Below are 25292 nucleotides of genomic sequence, written 5' to 3' on the forward strand. Positions count from 1 at the left end.
AATTTTAATTCCTAATGTGTATTGTTTTTATGCTGAAATTACTTTAATCCTTACTGAGAAGATTATTGCTAATATTACAGCACATATAGTCAATTTCTTGAAAAATATATTCCATTTTATATTTTAAACCTTAAAAATTGATATAATTGCAGCTATTTCTTTTGGTGACTAAGGACATACGCTGAACAACATTACATCAGTATTTCCATCATTTTCAGAATAATAATTACAGGTGCTTTAAGTCATATCTTTTTAGTTTAGTTAGTACTTCCAAGAACAAGTGGTAAGAACAAGCTCTTCTTCCCTGAGCAGCAGATCAGATGCTGAAGTCCGATGCATGGATGCAAAACAGTTAGTCTGTACTGACAGTTGTAGTCCACTTAGAGGAGAAAATGTCAGGTCATAAAGTTTCTGACCTGTTATGGTGAACACTGTTCCAAGCAGAGAAAAAAAGCCACCCCACTAATGTGTGTACAAATTAAGGCACCACACATAAAAATATCTGCACTGATACCCATTACACCCCGAATATTACAGTGGATACTGAGAGTTTTTGTGTTTTTGTATAAATATGTCAGCAGGAAATATTTTGAAGCTCATTTTCATTGCTAGTCTTCCTTTATACTGTAATCTATATAGCTGAAGAAGCATTAGAATAGATTTAATTAAATTTATTGGCTTAGGTGACCCCCATGAGCCATAGACCTTGCCGGTATCTGGTGATTTGTGTGCCACTATGATGCATCCTACTAATTTTATGAAATGTGTGCCATAGTATTGCATTAATATTCTTTTATTGTTACCACCAGTGTTGGTGCATACCATCTTCTCTTTGTTGCTTATCAACCAAAAGAGAGCAAAATCAACTAGAGAAATGTGTGAATATACATCATTTTGTTAATGGCTGTATACAAAGTAATATTTATGAAATGGTTATTGTTGTTCACATGTCACTACAATTCCTGACATGAAAAACAACATACTACATAGAAACTCCTCACAGCAATGCATATATAGCAACGTAATGAATGCTTTAGTACAGAATAGGGTATGAGCTGTTACAATAGAAAGTGATAACTGATCATCATATAGTAAACACATGGACAAAGAAGATACCAAAGATAATTATGTGGGGAGGGTGATGGCTTCTCCTGAATTTGCTGACTTCACGGTCATTGTCGCTTCTGCTCTGCCCGCTGTTTGCCAGTATGTCACTCTCTAAACTAAACTAAGTTTTTCATTTATTTTCTAATTTCTACTTCACTTCACATTGATTTCACTAATTTATTTACTTATCTTAAGTACCACTCAACATTATGTATGGATTGATGGTAAGTGGCCTTCGATTTGTCATTTATGGTAGAAATTTACATTACATCATATAGTGGTTAAAAGGAAGATTTACCATAGACTTATCCTTAACAATAGTGCCACACATGCTATAGATGCAAATTTGTTACATTGGAGTAATGTAATAGCATATTAAGTGCCTTCAGTCTCTGGCGAACAAACACTGCATTTTTCACACAGAGCTGTTGTTTGAGAATTATTTTCACAGATGAAATCATTAGAAGAATTACATCTTACTGCTGTGGAGCTGTGCCATATCTACCTTTGTTCTTCATTGGTTGCTCTTGTATGTGCTCCTTTTGCACTTTGCAACAACGCAGATACATGCTAAGATTAGATGGTATACTTGGTATCAAAAATATTTTGATAAGATGTTGTTTCATTAGTTGAAACGAAAGATCCTTTAGAAAAACTCGATGAGGATGTTTCTAGTTCTTTATATTCACTTGAAATAGCACCTGTATATTTATGTCAGCAACTGTCTACACTATGTACCAAATAGCCATTGTTTATCTCCTTGTCATTTGCATTACTTAATATTTATTGCAATTTTGGTTAACAGTTTCAATCACACTCTTTGTGTTATCATAATGTAGTATAAAGTGAAGTATCTTAGTGGTCTCATCTACTGTTACCTCGTTGTGCATCATGGGAATGAGTGCAACAGATTTGTTAAGTTTAGGTACATGTGATACCATATTAATATCCTCCTGGTACCCAAAACTTCCAGACTGATTTCTCTATTTTTATTGGACAAATACCCAGATCAGATTTCCTTTTATCCTATCTTGGGTTGCTATTCAAATGACTTTGTTCTGCAGCTGAGAGAGAGAACCAGCAGATAGCTAATATACCAGCTACCTTTTGTTACATTTCCATTTGTCCCTTTTGTCACCTCAGTTAGTTTACACACAATATCTAATGGCTTACTAGAAACACAAAACCGTCCTTATGACTGCATGCCACAATATACTTCCAAAAACCCACTGCAGAATGATTGATCATCACACAGAGCAGATATACTGATGACAAATTTAGCTGGTTTGTTATGAATGTATTGCACGAATCTGTAACAACAACTGACTGCTTCTAGTTTCTTGTCAGTACTAACAAATTCTTCAAGACTGTCAGTATTCATGCTGGTTTTCACAAATGCATCAAGGTAGCTCCTAACCTAGCTGCTAACCGATCTGTTTCACTTCTCATAGACGTAGTTTCCTTATTACCATATCTAATACACCTGAAAAATAATAAATATCTCCTGCAACTCCGCAGGATCACAAAATCATCATTCCCATTCCATCACTTGACAAAAGTTCCACCTTTGAGGCTAGCCAAATTAAGATTGCCTAATAAATTTCATTACAAACTCTTAATTTAGCATCCCTATCCCTAGAATAATTATTTTCCTGCGGTTTACTGGAAATGTATATGTTTGTAAAATGTACAGTTTCACCTATCATACCAATACACTTGGTTTTATAGAACGATTCAGTTTCCTCCACAATGCCTTGTGCTGCAGTTTTAGGGACTCTAAAGATCTTGATAATATACTTTGTCGGTACACATGATGTCTTTTCATGCATATCAGTTTCCATCCATTTTTGTTTATTTGGCCCTAGCAATAAATGTCTTCTTCAGTATCAAAGGAAGATCTTTCATCACATTCACTTACAGAGCCACTATCATGATCATTCAGTAATGTTACTTCCCTTCTCTATCTCTATACAAGAGATAGTGTTGACGTTTTGCAATAGTACTTATTTGAGCAGGCAAGTCAGATATGCAGCAAACCACTGCTGCAGTTTCGGGAATAACTTGTCGTTGCCCTTGACGAGTTAATGCTGTTGACACTCTGACATAACTAAGCAAAAGCTGAACAATGACTAGAACGGTATCAGTAGTTATATGGATATAAGGCTCGGCATTTTCCTAGCAGGATCGATGAATAGATAATTCCTTGCCAAACCACCTATTTTATATAACAGCGAATACAGAATAGGTACATCCTTACTGTGTAACATGTGCACAATGTCATTCCTAATATAACAAACTTTTGTTGCCTTGACATTGCGGTCTTTAGGTCATGCAACTGTTGCTTTGGTCATTATTAGTTTCTTTGATCGAGGCCTGTTTTGTATCCCATAGATGGTTATTGAAAACAATTCTATAGATTTTACTATGTGTTATAATTTTCACGTTTTCAGAAAGAAATCTGTGATATGTTAGGTGTTTTTTGTAACTGTGCTAATTGAGTCATAAAATATGATAAGACACTAGTACTAACATATTAGCTGGTACATAAGACAGGCAGTTTCATATAGAATTACCTATTTCTCATTGTTTGGAAATTACATAATATAATTAGTTTTCCTTAAGATAAATTTATTTCTCCAACATTTGAACAACTTGCTCATGGTTTTATGTTTCTTAGCTCATACGTCCACGATGTTGCTTATTACCTTTTGACATATTTTGGCAGTTGTTTCTGGTGATTCATATGTGGTTAATTTTTTTGAGTTGATATGTAAATAAATAGTATATGTCCACAATGTTTCAGCCTGCCATAATATGATTGTATTGTTATACTTTACTTGTGATGTACATATCTCTATTTAGGGGAAAAATTATCTTCCACTTAACTTGAATATGTTCTGTTTTGTTTCCTTTGATTTACAGCTGACTTGGTTTGTATGTTCCACAATTGACTTTGAAGTATCATAGTAACAATTGATATTCTGTAATTATGTAATCAAAGAATATTGAGTAAATCGATAATGTGAAGTAACTGACTCACAGATCTGTTTCATTGACTACCTTGATCAGGCATCTGTGGTATCCAATTTATTCAACTGTTTATTATGTGATGGCAGTTATCACCTGCTGCTGTAATGGTTCACGCCCTCTTCTGTGATAAAGCACTTATTGACTTTCTATATATGCACAGTTGTCAATAGTTTATATATAATATGTGGTTCTTCAAGTCAGAAAGTGGAGTGACATATAAGCAATATAAATCTTTTTCATGAGAATCACTTTATGTACAGCCATTAACCAAACATTTTATGTCTGTATTTATCTACTCGTACAGCTGGTTTAGCTCTCTTTTGGTTGATACACATACCAATAAGAGGCTATACCACAGAAATTCATGGCAATAATATGGACATATTAATACAGTTCTGTGTCATACATATCGTAAAAGAGATAACTGCTGTTGGATATTGGCTACAAATAAAATCTGCATTATGAAACAGATAGCCATACTGTATGGACAGCAGGTGTATTGTATGACCTGGAGAGCTGTATCAGACCAATCTTCAGACTAAAGACCACAACAGCTGCAACAACAACAACGGATGACTGTGGAAACACAAGTGATCTGATACTAGGGTAAACTGAATTATTTAGGTAAATTATATCACTTATTATGAACTGCTTTCACAGAATCAAAAAGCATAATGTTTCAGTTTTTCAAGGATAGTGAGTCGACCCATTTTGAAAAGTACTGCCTACTTAATATTGAAAATTAAAGCATGTCCACCAATTTTTGAAACATTATTTACAACATAGAGATTTATGGAATATTATTCCTTCCAGTTCCTGTGTGTATGAAGTTTTATTGTTTCAAAGAAAACCAATGCTACTCCATTGACAATTTCTAACAAGTAAATGTTTAATGTTAGTCATTATATATAACTATTAGTGACAGAAATATTATTGGAATGTGATGACTTAAATTATGCCATTGTTCTCTTACTGATTTCATATAATAAACTTATTGTAGTTTTTATAGTAGGACTTAACAGGCTTTCAGGGTTATGAATTTTAGGCTCTACCTTTGATCGCAATTTAAATGTTTCATTCAATTGTTCTGTTAAAATACATCTTTAATGAGGTTTCTACTTCATTAACCATCTATGTGCAAAAGACTGTTCTGCGAGTAATATTTTCAGTTAGAGAAGTTCCTTGACTTCATAGTGTCTTGTTACTGAATATAGTCCTTATATAGAAACTTACATGCAAGGATGATACTCCTCCAAATTTTAATTTATTGTCTCACAGTTAACACACCTTTATTACACGACCTAAGAGACTTGCAACTTGCAACATACGTTGTTATATGTTGGCTTTATAAACCAATAACTCAGATTTTCAATGTGTGAACCTGCAAGAAGTCAGTTGTGTCACTGGGGCACACGAATTTCGCCAGACTCGCACAGGAAGTGCTAATGAGCTAATCTAATTATTTATATTATTTACAGATGCATATTCAGTTATGATTAACTTGCAATTATATCAGTTAAAGCAGTCAGTAATATTAAGTTAGCAATTTTCGCAATTTAAAAATGTGTATAAAATTTGTGCCAAAAAGTAAAACTAAACCATATGTAAATACTTAACAAGATATACATGTAAAATTAAACATTATGTACCTGTCAATGTTTGCTGTTGTTGATGTACAATAAATAAGTAAATAAATAATTTGCAGATGCAAGAAATTGTGATGAATGTTACCACTTCATACTCTAGGCACCACTATTAGATTTATAAAAGATACAGAAGAAGCACGTTTTACGAGAAATATTGAATGTTAGAGGCTTATGAAGTTATATTTTTATAAGTTAGTTTCATTATAAGTCACATACAAGATTCTTCACAACGTACAGTTCCTTTATCATTAGGTTTCCGGAGGTGAAGTTTTCTCAAAATGAAGTATGTTTCGCACCTATAGCCCCATTGCAAATTGGCTCATTGGGAAATGACTCCCAAGATGATGATCTAGTTGATGAAAGTAATGAAACGATCAAGGAATTCGGTAGAAACACGATATTTTCAGAGTAGCTAAAATGGATTAAATACGAGATATAATTTTATACAAAAATATTAGTAGTTTAAGATTAAAACGTACATGACGTTCACACGAAATAAAAAATAATAATTCTACGATCTTTCATTGTTAAGAAAGCCCGACTATAAAGAGTTATTCATAATGAATAAAAGCAGGTCCACAAGATAAACTAAAATAGCAATTCCATATAAGAAATGTCATCATCAATTGCCGAAACCTAGCAGATATACAAAAATTTTTGTTCTCTATGTCTTTTGGTTATTGTTTGGCAGATACACGTAGTCATTCTAACCAGTGCTTACGCAACCAATTCCATGGTTACAAATATATAATTACAAATCTGGATTCCATCACATCGTAAGAAATGAATCTTAATAGTGATGGTAACCAAATATTTGATTATGTATTTGTCGGTATGGATTATCCTATACAATAGTTTTTCTAATTAGAAAATATGTGTTATAGTAGGTAATACCTAAACTGCTACTTTTTGTAGTTCACTGTGTATATGCTTGTCCTACTGTCTGAAAGGGCCGCATAGCTGGCTGCAGAAGGGAGACAAAGTTAATCGTCAGGGAGACATGTAAAATGCAGTAACTGATGAGGTCTGTGAAAGATGATATAGGACTCAGATTGTCCTACATGCATTACACTACTTGTGAGAGTTGTTACTATTACCTAAGATAAACAGTGCACGTTGTAGAACAACACTGGAAAGAATACGAACAGGATTTGGACCTAGAATATACAGAGAAATCAGTCATGGCGGATCACACTTTCGAAAATGGATAAATAATTGCATTACATCACAATTCTGTCATCACATGGATGGAGGGGTCACGTAAAGAACGCGGCAGCTGGAATCCATTCTCTGTAAGAACGACAACATTCAGTTCACTACAGTACCTGGCCCTCGCGGCAGTGAAGCAAGCATGATGAAGAAATGACGTATATATTGCTTAATTTGGTAATGGACTGGGGACCTGCGATATTATAGCTGGCAGAATGACTATATAAGTACGACGTCGCCTAAAGCAATAGCTGACAAGCAGTTCTATGCGATATCTGACAGGATTGCAGCCACCATATGTGGCTGGATGCTCGTAAGGGTTTTAGTAATTCACAGATTGGAACATGTTCGCCAATACTCACTCTGTTGGACGGGGCTTGGGTCCTCCTCGCTAGTGGGCGGCAGACGCTTGCTGTGATCGACAGGTATGGCTTCGCTCATGTCGCCCAACTCGGAGGTGGCTAGTGACGTCACAGACGCGAAGCGCCTCGGCTTTAGAACCTTGGTCGGCTGCTCATTCGCCACAGCGCCATCGTCCTTGAGCGGCTTCAGCTCACTGGCGACGGGTCGGCGCTCGGCGTGCCATTCCAGAGGGTGGAAGAGGAGGCTGCCCATTGGACCGTGCATGGCCACACCTCCTAGAACGAGCATGGCGCCGCTGAAGCCGTAGTTCTCCAGAAGGAAACGCACCAGGTGCGGCATCGCCATCTGACCCAGGTTGCCGCCCGCCATGGACATGCCAACTGCGCGCCCTCGTGCCTTCACGAAGTACGATTTGACTGCAATGAAGCCAGAGGGCGAGACTAGCCCACTGCCCAGACCTGTCCAAAGTGAGATGAGGATAAGTCACGCTGAACTAGACGTGTCTTCAACATACAATTTCCACGCATCCGGAGATGGGAGCAATCATTATCGTTTCGTATTAGTTTCCACGAAACTTTTATTGAAAACCCGCAACTAGAAAGACAGTTATGTAGTTCTTAAGATTAAACGCTAACAGTTAGGTTAATTAATCATGGTACATTTTCAGTTGCTCGCAAGGAGGTGTGTGAAATCATATGGGACTTAACTGCCATAGTCATCAGTCCCTAAGCTTACACACTACATAACCTAAATTATCCTATGGACAAACACACACACCCATGCCCGAGGGAGGACTCGAACCTCCGCCGGGACCAGCCGCACAGTCCATGACTGCAGCGCCCTAGACCGCTCGGCTAATCCCGCGCGGTCCTCGCAAGGAGAGAAGTGGACAAATGGAGCAGACTAGCGTAGGGAATGGGGGACTTTATCGCTAAAAATGTCTACTGCTGTCAGTCACAGGCTTTAATTTAATGAATAAGATTCTGAGAATGTACGCCTGGAGCACAGCATTATACAGAAGTGAACCAGTGACTGTCAGAAAACAGAAACGAAGAAATTTGAAACATTTAAGATGTGGTGTCTCAGAAGGACATAAATATTTAGGTGAATTGATTGGTCGTGGAATGAGGAAGCCCAATGCAAAATTTACGAGGTAAAAATCAGGTGGGAAACTTGACTAATGAAAGGGATGTGATGGGTGGACGTCTGTTTGGATGTCAAGAATAACGTCCATTGTATTAGTGGGAGCTGCAGATACAAAAAGTTACGGAAAAGCCAGTGACTGTAATATATTCAACACATAACTAAGGACATTGTGTGCTATTCTGAGTGACTGATATAAGGCAATGAGTCGTATCAGGCCATATCAGCCTATTCAGAGGACTGATGAAATCCTCAACCGATGGAAAGAAAAGAGCAATAAAATTGCAGACATCCGTCTGTAGAAATATAGCACCTAATGTCTTCTGTACACTGACAGATGTTGGAGAACGATTGTGATCCATGACCACTCAACCACCCATAGTAACTCGAATAGATCAGTCGAGTCGGGGTCCAAGGCATGAACATCGCGTCTATGACATAAACAATATCTGTCAATGCGACTCAAATCATTTGATAGTGATAGCACAATTACTGTCAGACGATGGAACCTTTCATAAAGTATTCTGAAACGTCTCAGGAGCAATGGCGTGTTCTAAAATACTATTGTGGGGGGGGGGGGGCAGTAGCATGACGCTGTGTCTTGTTGAAGCAACAGGACGCCTATGGTGTGCCATAGATGAAGCAACAGATAATACAGATAATCATTATTGGACAATAGTTTCCTGTATCGTTAGTTCGTGACAGCAGATTGCAGGCATTCCAGGAACTCCATTTCATCACATGTTAACAACTCTTACACACAACAATCTTTCTCTGTCTGAATGATGGTGTATTGGTAAGTCAGTTACCTCTTCGAGTTTGGGCCTTGACGTCTGTACCAATTTACCACCTGTTCAAGGACGCTTTTCCCACGTTGCGAAAGACTCGTGCCTGTGTTACTGCGCCCACGACAATATTGCTGCCCTCGGCAATTGCTAGGCGGCTACTCGTGTACTCCGTAAGCTGTGGAGCTAAAACAAGTTACCAAAAATATTACCAGAACGAGTAAATATATCTAAGTGCTGTTTTCACCAACTCATATCGCTCTGTGTATCGAATTTTACGACATACACAAACAGATAAGAAATTAGGTCCATATACTCGCTTTCATCTCGCCAGAGGTTCCTATGACGTAATTTCCTAGCTCACAATCGCCGTATGCTAGGTGACTCAAGTCGCTAGTCTCCATCACTGCCTCTGTAACAGTTATCTCGCCACTTTAGTCTTGCTGGGCACAAGTGAGCTCCACCAGCGTAGAAGGGAGAGAGAGTACACGAATTCGCTAACATAACAAAGGATTCTCATCATTGATGCCACATTAGCAACCGCTTGAAACAATGTTATATATCAGCACAATTACTTATTGAACACACACAGAAGATAGGACTGAACACTAACGATTCATGCAAAACTATTATGTCATGGGATAGTGATATGGACAAATACAGATGGCGGTACGCAAGGTAAAAGAGGACAGTGCATTAGTGGAACTGTCATTTGTACTCGGGTGATTCACGTGAAAAGGTTTCCTACGCGATTGTGGCCACACGACGGGAATTAACAGAGTTGGAATGGTAGTTGGAGCTAACACATGGGACATTCCATTTTGGAAATTGTTAGGCAATTCAGTATTCAGAGGTCCACAGTGTCAAGAGTGTGCCGAGATTAGCAAATTTTCAGGCATTACTTCTCACCATGGACAATTCAGCGGCTGACGGCCTTCACTCAACGGTGTTTGCGCACAGTTGTCAGTGCTAACATTCAAGCAACACTGTGAAATAATGGCAGAAATCAATGTGGAACGTACCACGAACGTATCCTTTCGGACAATGGAGCGAAATTTGGCGGTGATCCCCTATGGCAGCAGACCACAAACCCGAGTATTTGATAACAGCGTGACATCAGCTGCTGGGCCTCTCCTAGGCTCGTGATCATATCTGTTGGACCCTAGACAACTGGGAAACCGTGGCTCGAACAGATGAGTCCAGATTTCAGTTGGTAAGAGCCATGGACCTGTCAACGTGGCTGTGCAATGGTTCAGGCTGTGTTTACATGGAATGAATTTGGTCCTATGGTCCAAGTGGAAATGGTTATGTTCCGCTGCTTGCAGACCTTATGTATCCATTCGTGGATGTCACGTTCAGAAACCACGATGTAATTTTTGTGGGTGTCAATGCCCCATGTCCCCAGTCCAAAACTGCTCGTGAAAGGTTTCAATAACATTCTGGAGAATTCGAGCGAATGATTTTGTTACCCAAGCCGTCCGACATGAACCCCATCGAACATATATCAGACATAATCCAAAGGTAGTTCGTGAACAAAATCCTGCACCGGCAACACTTCCGCAATTAAGGACGGCTATAGAGGCAACATGGCTCCGTATTTCTGCAGGGGACTTCCAACGACTTGTTGAGCACATACCACGTCGAGTTTATGCACTACGCCCAGCGAAAGGAGGGCCGACACGGTATTAGGAGGTATAGCAAGCATTTTGTCACCTAAGTGTACAATATCTGATAATAGTATTAGGACTCCGCTACGTAATGGGGGATTGACCACTAGATGTCACGAGAGGAAGACCTGCCAGTGTAAGAGTGGCGGGAGTAGTATGTTGTCAACGTAGATGCAGTAAGGGCAGCGTGAGATGGCAGATAAGAGCAGTGAATTCGAATGTGGGCTTGTTATTGGATATCATCTAAGTAACAAATCCATCATGGACATTTCTACACTTGGAACGGTCCACAAGTGAAGTTCTCCAAGTCGACTGTTCATGACGTGATTGTCAAGTGGGCACGCGATGGATAAACTATAGTTAAGCGAAGATCAGGAAGACCTCATTTACTGACGTACAGGAAGCATCAAGCACTGCGAAAGACGGTTGTAAAAAAGGGCATGAATTAGTCGCAGGAATCACTCGTGAGTTCCGAAGCGCTACCAGTAGTATAGCTAGCACAATGACTGTTTGTAGGGAGTTTAAAAAATAGGTAAGAATGGTCGAGCAGCACCTCATAAGTCAACATTTCTGCACTCAGTACTAAGACAAGCTGAGGTGTTCTAAGAACGGTGCGTTTCGACAGTGAATGACTTGAAACTAGTGATTTTAAGTAATGAATCACGCTATACCCTGTCGCATTCCAATGGAATGGTTTGGCTTTGAAGAATGCCTGGAGAGCGTTAGTCACTGTCATGTACTAACAATGGTGAATATAGGAGGGGGCGTTACGCATTGGGGATGATTTTAGTGGTAAATATGTAGTCCCTTAATGCTCTTAAGAAAATGCTGATTGAAGAATGGTATGTGTACATTTAACAGCACTGTGTATTGATTGCAGCGGAGGAACAGTTCAGAGACGATGATGGTCTTTGTCAGCATGACAGTGCACCCTGTCATAAAGCATCTGTGAGGAAATGGTATGTGGAAACAACATTCCTGAAACTGACTGGCCTTCCAATAATCCTAATTTGCACCCAATGATAATCCCCCGAAACAGTGATAACGTCAACTTCGCTCCAGCATACCCTAGCGTCCAACATCGCTATCTTCTCTCGTTTCGGCTCTTGAAAAATATTTGGTTGCGGTTAACATTGAGAAATCTCACTGAAAGTGTCCCAAACAGATTTCAGTCCGCTATAAAGGTGATGGTTGCACACATTCAATATTGTTTTGCTGAAACCTGGTAAAGAAGGAAACAATGCAAAGAATTTCAGTTTCGTTACTCTGCCATCTGTACAAACTGCTGGAAAGAATGATATTGAATTACTTCTTGCCTGTATTTCACCCCCTGCTAATACCTCAATAAGATGGTTCTCGTCCTTGTATAATCTGCACTAGACAACTGCTGAATCTTACGCAGTTCACTGAAGATGGGTTTGAAGCTCTTAAGATGACATGGATGATATTTGTCGAGTTATTAGCGGCCTATGACACTGTCAACCACCAGCTACTGCTACTCAAGGTATACAATATGACCAAGGGCTTTAGCCCAACTAGGCTAGTGGCAGCAATTGTGCAAAACAGTAGGTTCTTCGTTGACTTTCAAGGGCAGTGCCGTCGATGGAAACTACAGAAAAACGGTCTTCCTCAACGAAGCGTGTTAGCTCCAATTGATACAGTATGGTCAGTAGATAAGTTACAACACAGCTACAATACCACATACCTAGGAGTGACGCTAGGCAGATCGCTTACTTTCAAGAGACACTGCAGGAATAACAAGTTGAAAGTTTTCACCAGAAAGAATTTGCTAAGAAAATTGGTTAGATCACAGTGGGGCAATCAACCTTTCCCTTACATTAGCCTATTCTGCAGCAGAGTAGGCTCGTCCTGTTTAGTATAATTCATCACATGCCAAACAGTTAGACGTAGGTCTCAACGACACCTGCAGAAAAATAGCAGGTTGTTTGAGTTCTACTCCCGTCGAATGGATTTACAGCCTTTCAAGAATATTCTCAAAAAGAGAAACTCCTGTGAATAAGAAACGAAAGAAAGTGGAAGAAGAACAAACCCATCGCCTTTATGGGCATAAACCGCATTCGCAGCGACTAAAGTCAAGGAAGAGGTTCCTTAGAATATCAAAGGTACTTACTACCAGTGATGAAAATCTCAGGCTGGAAGTTTGGAGTGGTAAAACTCCCCTTCCCTCTGATTGGGAAAAAGTTTCTGGAATTCTGCCTCCAGGACATGAGGAGGAATGAATGACCTGAAAATCTTTGAATACGCTGAGGTCAGGCGTGGGTATTAATTTGGCAAGATGGAGCAACAGTACACAAAACAGTATTAAGTGTGATTCTGGAGAAGTCCAGGCTGTCCAAGCACATGCTTCAGAGTCGACTGTGTCCAGCCTCATGTATTGCAGAAAGTCTCCCTCAAGTGACACAAAATAGACTGTAAATTGCCCAGTTTCGTTCAAAGACTAAATTACATGGTAACTGAGCCTCTATGTATGTTTCTGTCACGAGAATAATAATAATTCCATATTAATGTGCATTCATTTGTGCCTGTGTACTTTTTCATCATCATCCTGTCTTAGCTCCTTGGCTCTGTATAGTTATGAGATTTTTCTGGATAATAAGGCATTCCTTCCCCGACTTTTAGTTGAACAGCACTGGTTGGCGAGTAGTTCTGCAGAGTGACCCTTTTATCATCTGTTGCAAACCCATGGTAGTTAAGGGTGGCCTAGGGGTCTTACCGAGAACGAGGTACAACTCTAGTCCTACGTAAAATCACTAAGCGGATCGAAGGCTTCTGTTCAGTCACTCATAGACCAGTGTATTTTGGCCATAGAAGGCAGCAAAGAGAAAGCTGGAGTTTTAAATATCACATTTAAAAAATCAGTCATGAAGGAGGGTCCTGCAGAATACCATTGTTTTGCCGTCGCTTGGTCTCCCGTATAGAGGTCATACGAATAGACTTCCCAGGCGTTGGGAACTTGCTTACATAGTTGTAAAGAAAGAAGTCGCCAGCTTCGATGTAATCCTAAATCGTTTTCACAGAGAGACCTTTAAGGCATTGTCCCCTTAGTCGGCTTATATTTATTGTGAATCTGTCTCACAGTGCGAAGTGCAAAGAGACTGGATAAAAGTGCAGGTGACTTCTGTGTGGAGGGAAAAAGAGCGGACCCGCAAATTACAGACTAAGACGCTGGTTTGGTGCAGTTCCTGAGCAGGTTTCCTTGAGAAAGGGAGAAAAGCTTCTTGCCACAAATCAACACGGATTTAGAGAGCATCAGTTGTGTGAAAGTCAGCTTGTGCTTTGCTCATGCGATAACCTGCTAACAAATTATGAAGGGCAACAGGTAGAATGCAAATTCCTAGATCTCCAGAAAGCGTTTGACATGGCACTACACTGCTGACTCACGGAATAGGCTCTCAAATACGTGAGTGGCTCCAAAATGCCTTACATAACAGACGGCGAGTCTTGATTAGAAGCAAAGGTCTCGTCATGTATGACTCAGGGAAATAAGACAGGACCGCTCTTTTTCTATCTGACGGATAGGGTGAGCATAAAATTGCGATTGTTTGCTTATGATGCTGCAGTGTACAGGGAAGTGTCGTCATGAACTATAGGTGGATACCCTGTGACATAGACAGAATATGTATTTGGTGTGATGAATGGAAGCTTGCTCTAAAAGTAAGAAAAATATGCGGTAATGCTGGTAGGCAGGAAAAACAGTTCTGTTGGAATATAGTGTCCCTTGTTTGCTGACTGATACAGCCACATCGATTAAATGTCTAGGAATAACGTTGCAAAGTGATATAGAGTGGTGAAGGCGAATGGTCCACTTACATTTATTGGGAGAATTCTAGGAAAGTCCATCAAAGAAACCGCCGATAGGACACTAGTGTGACGCACTCTTGAGTACTTCTCGAGTGATTCGCAGACAGACAGATCGGATTAAAGGAGGACATCGAAGCAGTTTAAAAGCGTGATGCTAAAGTTGACAGCGGTAGGTTCGATCAACACGCGAGTACAGCGGAAATGCTCCCTGAACTCAAATGAGAATCCTTGGAGAATAGACAACGTTCTTTTCGAGAAACACTGTTAAGAAAATTTGGAGATCTGGTATTTGTGGCCGAGCGGTTCTAGGCACTTCAGTCTGAAACCGCGCTGCAGCAACGGTCGCAGGTTCGAATCCTGCCTCGGGCATGGATGTGTGGGATGTCCATAGGTTAGTTAGGTTTAAGTAGTTCTAAGTCAAGGGGACTGATGGCCTCAGATGTTAAGTCCCATAGTGCTCAGAGCCATATGAACCATTTGGTATCTGTGGCTGACTACATAACGATTGTACTGCTGTCAATGAACACAAGAAAAATTAGGCTCATTCCGAGGCATACAGACAGGCGGTTTTTCCTCGTTGCTTTTGCCGAATGGAACAGGAACGAGAATAGTTAGTAGTGCTCACGCAGTGTATGGTGGCTCTCGGAGTGTGCGTGTAGACGATGGAGATGAAGAACGTGTTCCTCAAGGCAGTTGACGCTATGGGCGATGGTTTCCTCCTTATTAACGTACTCATCATACAGACATAACTTTGATACGGAGACACGTGAAAATCCATGAAGCTACAAGAGATGTAGTACCCCGCACGCCAAGCATCCCGATGTGGCCTCATTCAGATTTACTCTTAACGCGCAACTCGCCCTTCCTGCAGTCAATTGTAACCTTAACGTACAATACGTCGTGTCGAAATCACAGTCACCTGAAAAAACGAACTAATCGATTCGCCTTTGGATTAAAAATGCTCACTATTGAAGGGAGAGACAAGAGGTTTGTGTTTCACGTGCCGTCGACAACGTGGTCATTAGAGACGGAACACAAGCTCGGATTACGGAAGGATGGGGAAGGCAATATGCCGCGCCCTTTCAGAGGAACTATCCTGGCTCACTCTTGAACACACTCTCACATTGTTCATGAGTGTAAAATACCGGAAAAGTATCGTACACACTGGACAAACACGCCAGTACTAAGAACAAAGATTTACGTACCATTTTTTTATGTAAGTAAAGGACTTGCAAGATCGATGGAAATCACGCACACGTGCAAAAGAACAGTATACCAAGACCAGCGTTAGATATGCGAAATGGAGGGTACAGTCTTGTAGCAAGAATGGGTTTGAAGGTTTTCCGTTGCTCTGTTGAGCTCACGCGACTTGGAGGTGAACAAAGTACATTTTCAAAAAATGATAACGACACACAAGAAAGGAATTACCCGAATGGGTCAGAAATTGGTAGATGTGACTTACATGTACAGACAAACATAGTATTATAATTTCATAAAAATCAGATTATTTCTTAAAGAGAAAGAGCTTTACAAATTGAGAAAGTCAGTATGCTTTGGTCCACCTCCGGTCCCTGTACAAGGCGCTATTCGGGTTGACATTTATTGACAAGAGTTGGCGGATATCCTCGTGATGGATATCATGCCAGAATATATCCCATTGGAGAGTTATATCGTCAAAATCTTCAGCTGGATGGACGGCCTTCGAAAAGCCCTCAGTTATGGAGAGATACGGCGAGCTTGCTGGCCAAGGTAGAGTTTGGAAAGCACGAAGATATGCAGTCAAAGTTCTCGCCGTGTGCGAGGGAGCATTATCTTGGTGAAATGTAAGCTCACGATGGGTTTCGGTGAAAGGTAACTAAACGGCGAGTAGAATATCGTCGCCGTACAGTTATGCTCTAAGGATGTCGCTCATCCTTTAGATACTATTTGTAGCGAGACTCGTCCGACCAGGCAACATGTGTCCAGACATCAACCATCCAATGCCGGTGTTGGCGGGCCGAGGCGAGGCGTGAAGCTTTATGGCGTGCAGTCATCAAGGGTACATGAATGTGCCTTCGGTTCCGAAAGCTCATACTGATAATGTTTCGTTGAATGGCTCGCACGATGACAGTTGTCGATGGCCCTGCATTGAAACACGCAGCATTTTGCGAAAGGGTTGTATTTCTGTTACGTTGAACGATTTTCTTCTGCCGTCGTTAGTCACGTTCTTGCAGGATCGTTTTAGGGCCACAGCTACGTCGGAGATTTGATGTATTATCGGATTCCTAATATTCACGGTAAACTAGTGAAATTGTCGTACGGGAAAATCTCCACTTCATCTCTACCTTGGAGGTGCTGTGTCCCATCACTTGTGCGTCAACCATAACACAACCTTCAAACTCACTTAAGTGTTGATAACCTGGCATTCTAATAGCAGTAACCTATCGAACAACTGCGTCAGACACATGTTGTCATATATGGGCGTTGCAGACCGCAGCGCCGTATTCTGCCTGTTTACGTATCTCTGCACTTGAATAAGGTTGCCAATACCAGTTTCTTTGGCACTTCTGTGTATCTGTTGCCAAATCCCTCCGGTAAGTGAATCTGAAACAGTCGACAGACTAAAGATGGGTTCACATATGCAAGATTAAAAGTGATCCAACACACTTACTATTTTGTTCTTCTGGTTTTGTTTTGCTAGTCATACGAAATCGCAGCACGTACAATGACACTCATTACAGCGTATTCTATTTCAAATGGCGTGGTTAACAGTGACTTCAGGATAGTACAGGCAAACACTGAGAAATTAGACTGACAGAAAAGACAGGAAATAAGAAATTAAACAGACAAAGACAAAGGGAGACAAGCAAAGATGAACGGACAGAAATGACTGCAAAGAATGAGGATAACAGTACAGGAGGAGTTTTAACAAAGTACACAGAAGGAGTCACTGACCTATGAAGATGCTGTAGGTGATAATGATGTGGATGAAAGAGTTGGCAAAACTGGTGAGAAGGACTCCAGCCACTATAAGGCAGCCCCCGCTGAAAGCTACTCGACGCGTGCTGAATTTCTTCAGTAATGGCCCCATCATAAGACCTGAAAAAGATAAAGATACATTTAAAAATTTCTACGTAAGAAGTGTACATACTACTCAGTTTGTGGCGGTATTCATCAACAAGTATGTTGAAACAGTGAAGAATTCTGATTAAACTCCACAAGCAATTTTGTTGACAATGCTTATTTAGTATCGTCCCTGGGCTCGAAGTAAGAGATGCACAGAAGCGTCGCTATCCAATAGACGTTGTCAGCGGTCGAGCCGCGGCCGTACAGCTGGCGTCTGTTCACTTTACAGGAAGCTGTGTCGCCAAGCACCGTGTAACCATTAACGGATTACGACCTTACTGGTATTTGGGCTTTTTATGAACTGCTATTTGGACTGTGTTATTTTGGCAATCGACAGTTGTGACTTATCACTTCAGTTTTGTTCCGGTGCTCAAGTTAATCCCTTTACAGCGACAACACAGGGGGCCGTTGTGCGTGATCAAGGTGTCACTTTTAGTTATTGTTTTATGTAGCCTGACCAGTTTGGGGCTTTCAGGCGATCGAACGCCTCTGGCCGAAAACTATATACGAGGTGCATTCAAGTTCTAAGGCCTCCAATTTTTTTTCTGATTAACTACTCTCCCGAAATCGATAAAACTGGCGTTACTTCTCGACGTAATCGCCCTGCAGACGTACACATTTTTCACAACGCTGACGCCTTGATTCCATGGCAGCGGAGAAGGCTTCTTTAGCAGTCTGTTTTGACCACTGGAAAATCGCTGAGGCAATAGCAGCACGGTTGGTGAATGTGAGGCCACGGAGAGTGTCTTTCATTGTTGGAAAAAGCCAAAAGTCACTAGGAGCCAGGTCAGGTGAGTAGGGAGCATGAGGAATCACTTCAAAGTTGTTATCACGAAGAAACTGTTGCGTAACGTTAGCTCGATATGCGGGTGCGTTGTCTTGGTGAAACAGCACACGCTCAGCCCTTCCCGGACGTTTTTGTTGCAGTGCAGGAAGGAATTTGTTCTTCAAAACATTTTCGTAGGATGCACCTGTTACCGTAGTGCCCTTTGGAACGCAATGGGTAAGGATTACGCCCTCGCTGTCCCAGAACATGGACACCATCATTTTTTCAGCACTGGCGGCTACCCGAAAATTTTTTGGTGGTGATGAATCTGTGTGCTTCCATTGAGCTGACTGGCGCTTTGTTTCTGGGTTGAAAAATGGCATCCACGTCTCATCCATTGTCACAACCGACGAAAGAAAGTCCCATTCATGCTGTGTTGCGCGTCAACATTGCTTGGCAACATGCCACACGGGCAGCCATGTGGTTGTCCGTCAGCATTCGTGGCACCCACCTGGATGACACTTTTCGCGCTTTCAGGTCGTCATGCAGGATTGTGTGCACAGAACCCACAGAAATGCCAACTCTGGAGGCGATCTGTTCAACAGTAATTCGGTGATCCCCCAAAACAATTCTCTCCACTTTCTCGATCATGTCGTCAGACCGGCTTGTGCGAGCCCAAGGTTGTTTCGGTTTGTTGTAACACGACGTTCTGCCTTCATTAAACTGTCGCACCCACGAACGCACTTTCGACACATCCATAACTCCATCACCACATGTCTCCTTCAACTTTCGATGAATTTCAATTGGTTTCACACCACGCAAATTCAGAAAACGAATGATTGCACGCTGTTCAAGTAAGGAAAACGTCGCCTTTTTAAGTATTTAAAACAGTTCTCATTCTCGCCGCTGGCGGTAAAATTCCATCTGCTGTACGGTGCTGCCATCTCTGGGACGCATTGAGAATGAACGCAGCCTCATTTTAAAACAATGCGCATGTTTCTATCTCTTTCCAGGCCAGAGAAAAAAAATCAGAGGCCTTAGAACTTGAATGCACCTCGTATGTGTATAACATTTCTAGAGTGATGTCGCCGCTGCAGTCATCACCGTCACTATCGTCGGATGCCGTCAGCAGGCAGCCACCTGCAATAGGAGTCATCGTCTGGGGTGTGTTGTGGTAACACTCTGTCGCCATCATCCTGGAACGGTGCCTCCACAACTGGGGCTAGAGCCGCTGGGGCTAGGGTCGCTGACACATGGCATATAACTCCCCCACTGCCGCCGCCGCCCAGCCCCCCAACCGCGATCACAGCAGAAGCTCTTGGCGCGTGGTTCCAGCCGCCGCAGTACGACCCACGAAAGCCGTAGCTGGGGAGGCAGCAGATTACAGCTACGGCAGCGCAGCTACAGTCTCATCAACGAGTCCACAAGTGAGTGCCCGCTGGCCATCTTCTTCACTGCCGAGATTATTACGAACAGAAGCGTACCTCTCCCAGTGGGCAAACAACCAATGTACTGCAGCTGGTCAATAAATGCTGTTATCTTGTCATCAAGGGCCATCCGTAGACGCACCCCCGCTATCCCCTTCCTCACGCCCAGCAGAGAACCTACGTTAGAATCTGGCGACTGGCACTGGAATCCTGTGCCAGTTTACATAGGTGTCAGGAAGGCTGCTGAGGCATCGTGGAGGACCGACCTACTCTCTAGTCCTGTTAGGAGTCAGCAGGGTGGAACACTTACAGCGACCGTGTGCCACGCAACAGAGAAAGTAACTGCCCATTTCAATTATTTTGATTTCGAGCCACTTGGGTTGTCCGTTTTCTGTCTTTCGCCTCGATCATTTTTGTATTCCTTGGGTACTCTTTTCCCTTGATTAAATTGTAGTCGTGGCAAAGGAACTTCTAGCCGCCGACGATACTGATCAACTTAGGGTTCAGGCAGGTAAATTACAGATAGACGTAAATGAACTCAGATTAGCAGAGAGGGAATAGTCACTCATTCTGGATGGTACTGCTGTGGAATTGGTTATCCCATTCTCGGGGAAACAGGGACAAGATGATTTAACGTTTTTTGACAATTTGGCGCTGGCCGCGGTGGCCGTGCGGTTCTAGGCACTTCAGTCCGGAGCCGCGTGACTGCTACGGTCGCAGCTTCGAATCCTGCCTGGGGCATGGATGTGTGTGATGTCTTTAGGTTAGTTAGGTTTAAGTAGTCCTAAGTTCTAGGGGACTGATGACCTCAGATGTTGAGTCCCATAGTGCTCAGAGCCATTTTAACCATTTGACAATATGGCTACAGCGGCCAAATTGGGGGGATGGAGTAAGGAGCAATTATTACGTGTTGCTAGATTGAAGTTAACGCGAGATGTTACAGCAAATGTTATGTGTAGTGAGGATCTGAGGGAGGCAAAATCATTTGAGGATTTTCGGGAAGGGGTAACAGAGAGATATCGGAACAAGAACTTGGCAAGATATTGTCGAGATCAACTTACTAGAGTTTTTCGCAAGCAGGATGTTGCGATCGAATGTTCTGCTCACCATATACGTAAAATCAGTGTAGGTACCAATGAGCTCGTGGATGATGATAGAGTTAGCTAGGTAATTTTGTGAAATGCAGAGCAGAGCAGAGGAGGTTACAACCAGAAATGCCAAGAAAGGTTCGGTTGGAATTTCTTAAGTACTGAAGCAATGGATACTACATTATCATTAGAGAAAACTGAGTCATTGGCTAGATCACATGAACATTGGACAGTGTTTAGTATGGACATAAATTGTTTTCGGTGTGGACTAAGGGGTGGTGTACAAAGAAATTACAGACAGCAACGTTGCAGGTGTTGTAAGAAATTTGGTCACTCGGACTGGCAACAATGGAGCAACAATGGAAGTTTCAGTCACAGGGTAAATCTTATGGGTAGTAGTTAAACGGCGCAGGGAGCAGGATGTTCACTGCGTCACGCCCCCACTGAGAGTTAGCGCATGAAAGAAAGCTGTGTCCGACATTTTTTCTGACCGGCTATGTGGGGGATAAATTAAGTAAAATGATGTTGGATACCAGTTGTCAGGTATTGGTTGCAAGTAAGCAAGCATTTTCGGCAAACAGGTTAAGTGAACCACGCTGGGCGTTAAGAGCCGTAGGTGGAGGGCGCGTAATTTCAGTCAGTTCTGTAGTGATGAAGTTCCGAGTGGGGGAGGTTAACTTCCAAATGGATGCAGAAGTTCGCAGTGGTTCGCAGTAGGTATGACGTTATTCTTGGACTCGATTTCCTGGCTGCACATCGCGTCATAATTGATATGTAGCGGCATACGGTAGAACTGGATGGAACTTTGTTTCAGCTAGGCTCTGCATTCGGAATACCTTCACTGTCGCAAAGTACGCCCTATGGCCAAGAGAAACCAATTAAACTGCGTACAGGTTCCCTTAAGGTCAGCTCGTGGAGTAGCATGCCGAAAGGTACAGGAAAGGTAGTCCGGGTTGATTTTGGTATTGACCTGCCAGTGAACTCGGTGTGTACCGTTGAACCTTTGGTGGACAACGAAGTACTAGATGCAATCAGTTGTTTTCTGTGATGTAGCACATCCTACGTTCGGAAGGTAGATGGTATGAGGGCTGTGCCTGGCAGTATTGACGATATTGGCCCTGAGGAAATAAAGTTGCCACAGGGTAACCTGGCTGTGAATTTAGGAGTTTTACATGAGAACAAATCTTACAGCAAGTTACACAGTGCCGGGAGGGTCTGTCGACTAGTCAATGCTAAGGAGCAAGATAGCGCATGTTGAAGCCCAGGATAGAGCATTAGAGGAAAAACTATTGAGTGAGTATGTGGTATTATTTAATCCGTCGCGTCCATTACCCACAACACCGCTTGTTCAGCATGAAATTCCTTCTGGAAGTGAAGCACCTGACTGCAAACGACCGTACTGAGTTCCAAGGTATTTACAGCTGATTATGAAAGAGTTCATAGGTCAGCTGTTGAGAATGGCATCATACAATCTAGCTGTAGTCCCTAGCCTGTTCCCATGGTAATAGTAAGAAAAAGTCACCAGATGGTGGAAAAGCATATCGTTTCTGTTGTGACTACAGGTTTCAGAACCAGAAAGTGTTGTCAGAAATGTATCCCATGCCTAATATAAGAGACAGATTGGACAACTTGAGTCAGCATTGATACTTCGCAAGACTGGATTCCAGTAGTGGTTACCACCAGTTAGAAGAAATACCGGAGGGCCGATCGAAAACTGCATTCTCAGTGCCGACTGGACACTTTTAGTTTTGCTGCAAGCCTCTTGGACTTAACAAGCTCTGGTAAACTTTCAGCGTATTTTAGATAATATTTTGCACGGATTAAAACCAAAACAGTCCATTTTGTACCTGTACCACTTAATTGTGTATTCAAAGGATATTCCAGAAGTTGTGGAGCTGTTGCATGAAGTGTTTGATCGTCTGCACACAGTAAGATTACGGTAGAGTTTAGATGAATGTCATTCTGCAATGAAAGAAATTTGGTATTTGGGTTACGATATAGGGCAGGACGGAATTCGTACAGATACAAAGCTACTTGAGGCCATTCAAATTTTTCCAACACCCATCAAGGTAAACGAATTGCAATCTTATTTGGTACTCGCAAATTTTTGCTGTAGTTATGTTCCACAATTTGCAGATATTATAAGACCTCTCACTCAGTTGCTACGGAAACGTGTGAGGTTTCATTGGACAGCAGAGTGTGAGGCGGAGTTCCAGAAGTGGAAAGATCTATTAACATGTCGTCCCGTTTTGTTCTATCTCGATTTTGTAAAAATTATTCTTTCTCGTGATTCGAGCGATTTTGCGCTATGAGTTCTTTTGAGTCAGGACGTAGATGGATAGGAACAAACTACTGGCTACACTTCATGGCAGCTCAGTAATGCTGAACGAAATTACACCATTACAGAGAAAGAAATGCTCACAGTGATTTTTGGAATTGGGTACTTTCGTTCTTATCTGTATAGCAGAGGATTTAACATGATAACTGATCACGCAGTCTTAAGCGGCTTTTAGAACTTAAAGATCCAACGAGTAGATTGTCGAGATGGGCTGTGTGGTTAAGAAAGTTTGATTACGAGGTAGTACATCAAATGGGAATGTCGCACAGTAATGCAGATGGACTCAGCCATAAGATATATGGTTTAGAATGCACAGTTTAAGTGAATGGAGGGCAACACAAAGTGTTGAGTGGACTGTCAGCGGAATGCTAAACAACAGCAGTTCTCTACAGAGGATGGAGTATTGTATCGAACGACAAGAATTGTACCACAGTTAGTGGTACTGCAGAGCTTGAGTAATGAAATGTTGTTGGAAGCATATGATTCGATTTTAGTGGGACATTTGAATCAAAGGGAATGGATAGAAGCATAGCACAGAATTATTGGTGATGACGCATAGACAGGAAGTGGACCGTTACACAAAAAAACTGTTCTGTGAGCAGATCTTAACCACCAGAAAGTTAAACTACAGAGGTTACCAGAAGCTGATAAACCCTCCCAAATGGTAGGGTTGCACATCCTAGAACCCTGACACAAACATCAGCAGGGAATCGTTACGTATTACCCTTTATTGACCAAGGATTATCCTTGGATGAAGTAATTCTTGACCTCAAGATGCAGTCGCCCTTTGAGTTTTGCAAATCCCCACCACAAGTAGGCATCTCATCATTAAAGGAGTTCGCTAGGTGAGTGAAACTTACCTCGAGGCAAGTACAAAAAATGAATATGAAGGCTTTAGAGAAAAAGGAAAGGATCTAAGTACCTTGTTGGTTAATGGGCTATGTTAGCGACTCCTTATGTGCCGAAGGGGAAAACGAAGAAGTTTTTGTCGCGGTATAATGGCTCTTATCAGGTAATAGAGATGAAATCGCCAGTTTATGTTAAATTGCAGCACCCCACCCACCCATCGATAACCCACATAAGCCAAATTCGGACATTTAAGGGGGACGTGAACAAGTCGCCTCATGTGAACGAACCTTTCCGTGGAAGGGGCATGAGCTTGGGGGGCGGGGGAGGGCGGGGGGAGGAATTATGAATCAACAGGAGGGTAGGAAAAAGCAAAGAGAAAGAAACAGGATAATATGGCGAATCATTGGTATCTGTTAATACCTATTGTAGGGTTCTGTAGACGATATGTAGCATCATCTCTGTTGACTCTTGTTCTTCCTCTCCGTTACCCATTGTTGTATGTCGTCAGCATTTTTATATGAGTTGTGGCATTGCCATATGTAGGTGGTGGCCGTATGCCTTGCTGACTCCATTATCTGCATTGACTATGTATAAAATATCTTTGTGATGGTTATCGCACTGTACTGTTTTGCAACGTGTACAGTGCACCGCATCTGCTTAACACAACTGCAAGAAAACAGTAAGTAAGAACTGTTTGTTTTCCAAATTCGTCATTAGTTATTAGTAAAGATCTATAATTGTTTATGAACAGATTAATGCAGCAGCTCACACATCATCATGCATAACTGCATAAAAGACGAGGAACGCACTTGAAATGAGAATCACTTCCCAAAACGCGTCTTCTAGGAAATAAATAAAAGATAATCGTTACAGGTGACAAGCAGCAACAAAATTTATTTTGTAACAGGCAAACACAATGTCTAAAACTATCACAAACATTGTTGGTC

At 41.7% G+C, this 25292-nt stretch overlaps 1 protein-coding gene across 1 annotated transcript in view; it reads right to left on the reverse strand.

Annotated features, from left to right (window-relative positions):
- Positions 1 to 25292, reverse strand: part of LOC126484740 (monocarboxylate transporter 1-like) — a 102638-nt gene that overhangs the window by 70986 nt on the left and 6360 nt on the right. The window contains exons 2-3 of the mRNA XM_050108335.1: positions 17707 to 17850; positions 7355 to 7813 (exon numbers count right to left, since the gene is read on the reverse strand). Coding sequence (XP_049964292.1) covers positions 7355 to 7813; positions 17707 to 17850 — 603 coding nt within the window. The remainder of the gene's footprint in view (positions 1 to 7354; positions 7814 to 17706; positions 17851 to 25292) is intronic.

The sequence above is a fragment of the Schistocerca serialis genome, chromosome 6 (assembly GCF_023864345.2).
Source record: "Schistocerca serialis cubense isolate TAMUIC-IGC-003099 chromosome 6, iqSchSeri2.2, whole genome shotgun sequence".
Lineage (NCBI taxonomy): Eukaryota > Metazoa > Arthropoda > Insecta > Orthoptera > Acrididae > Schistocerca > Schistocerca serialis.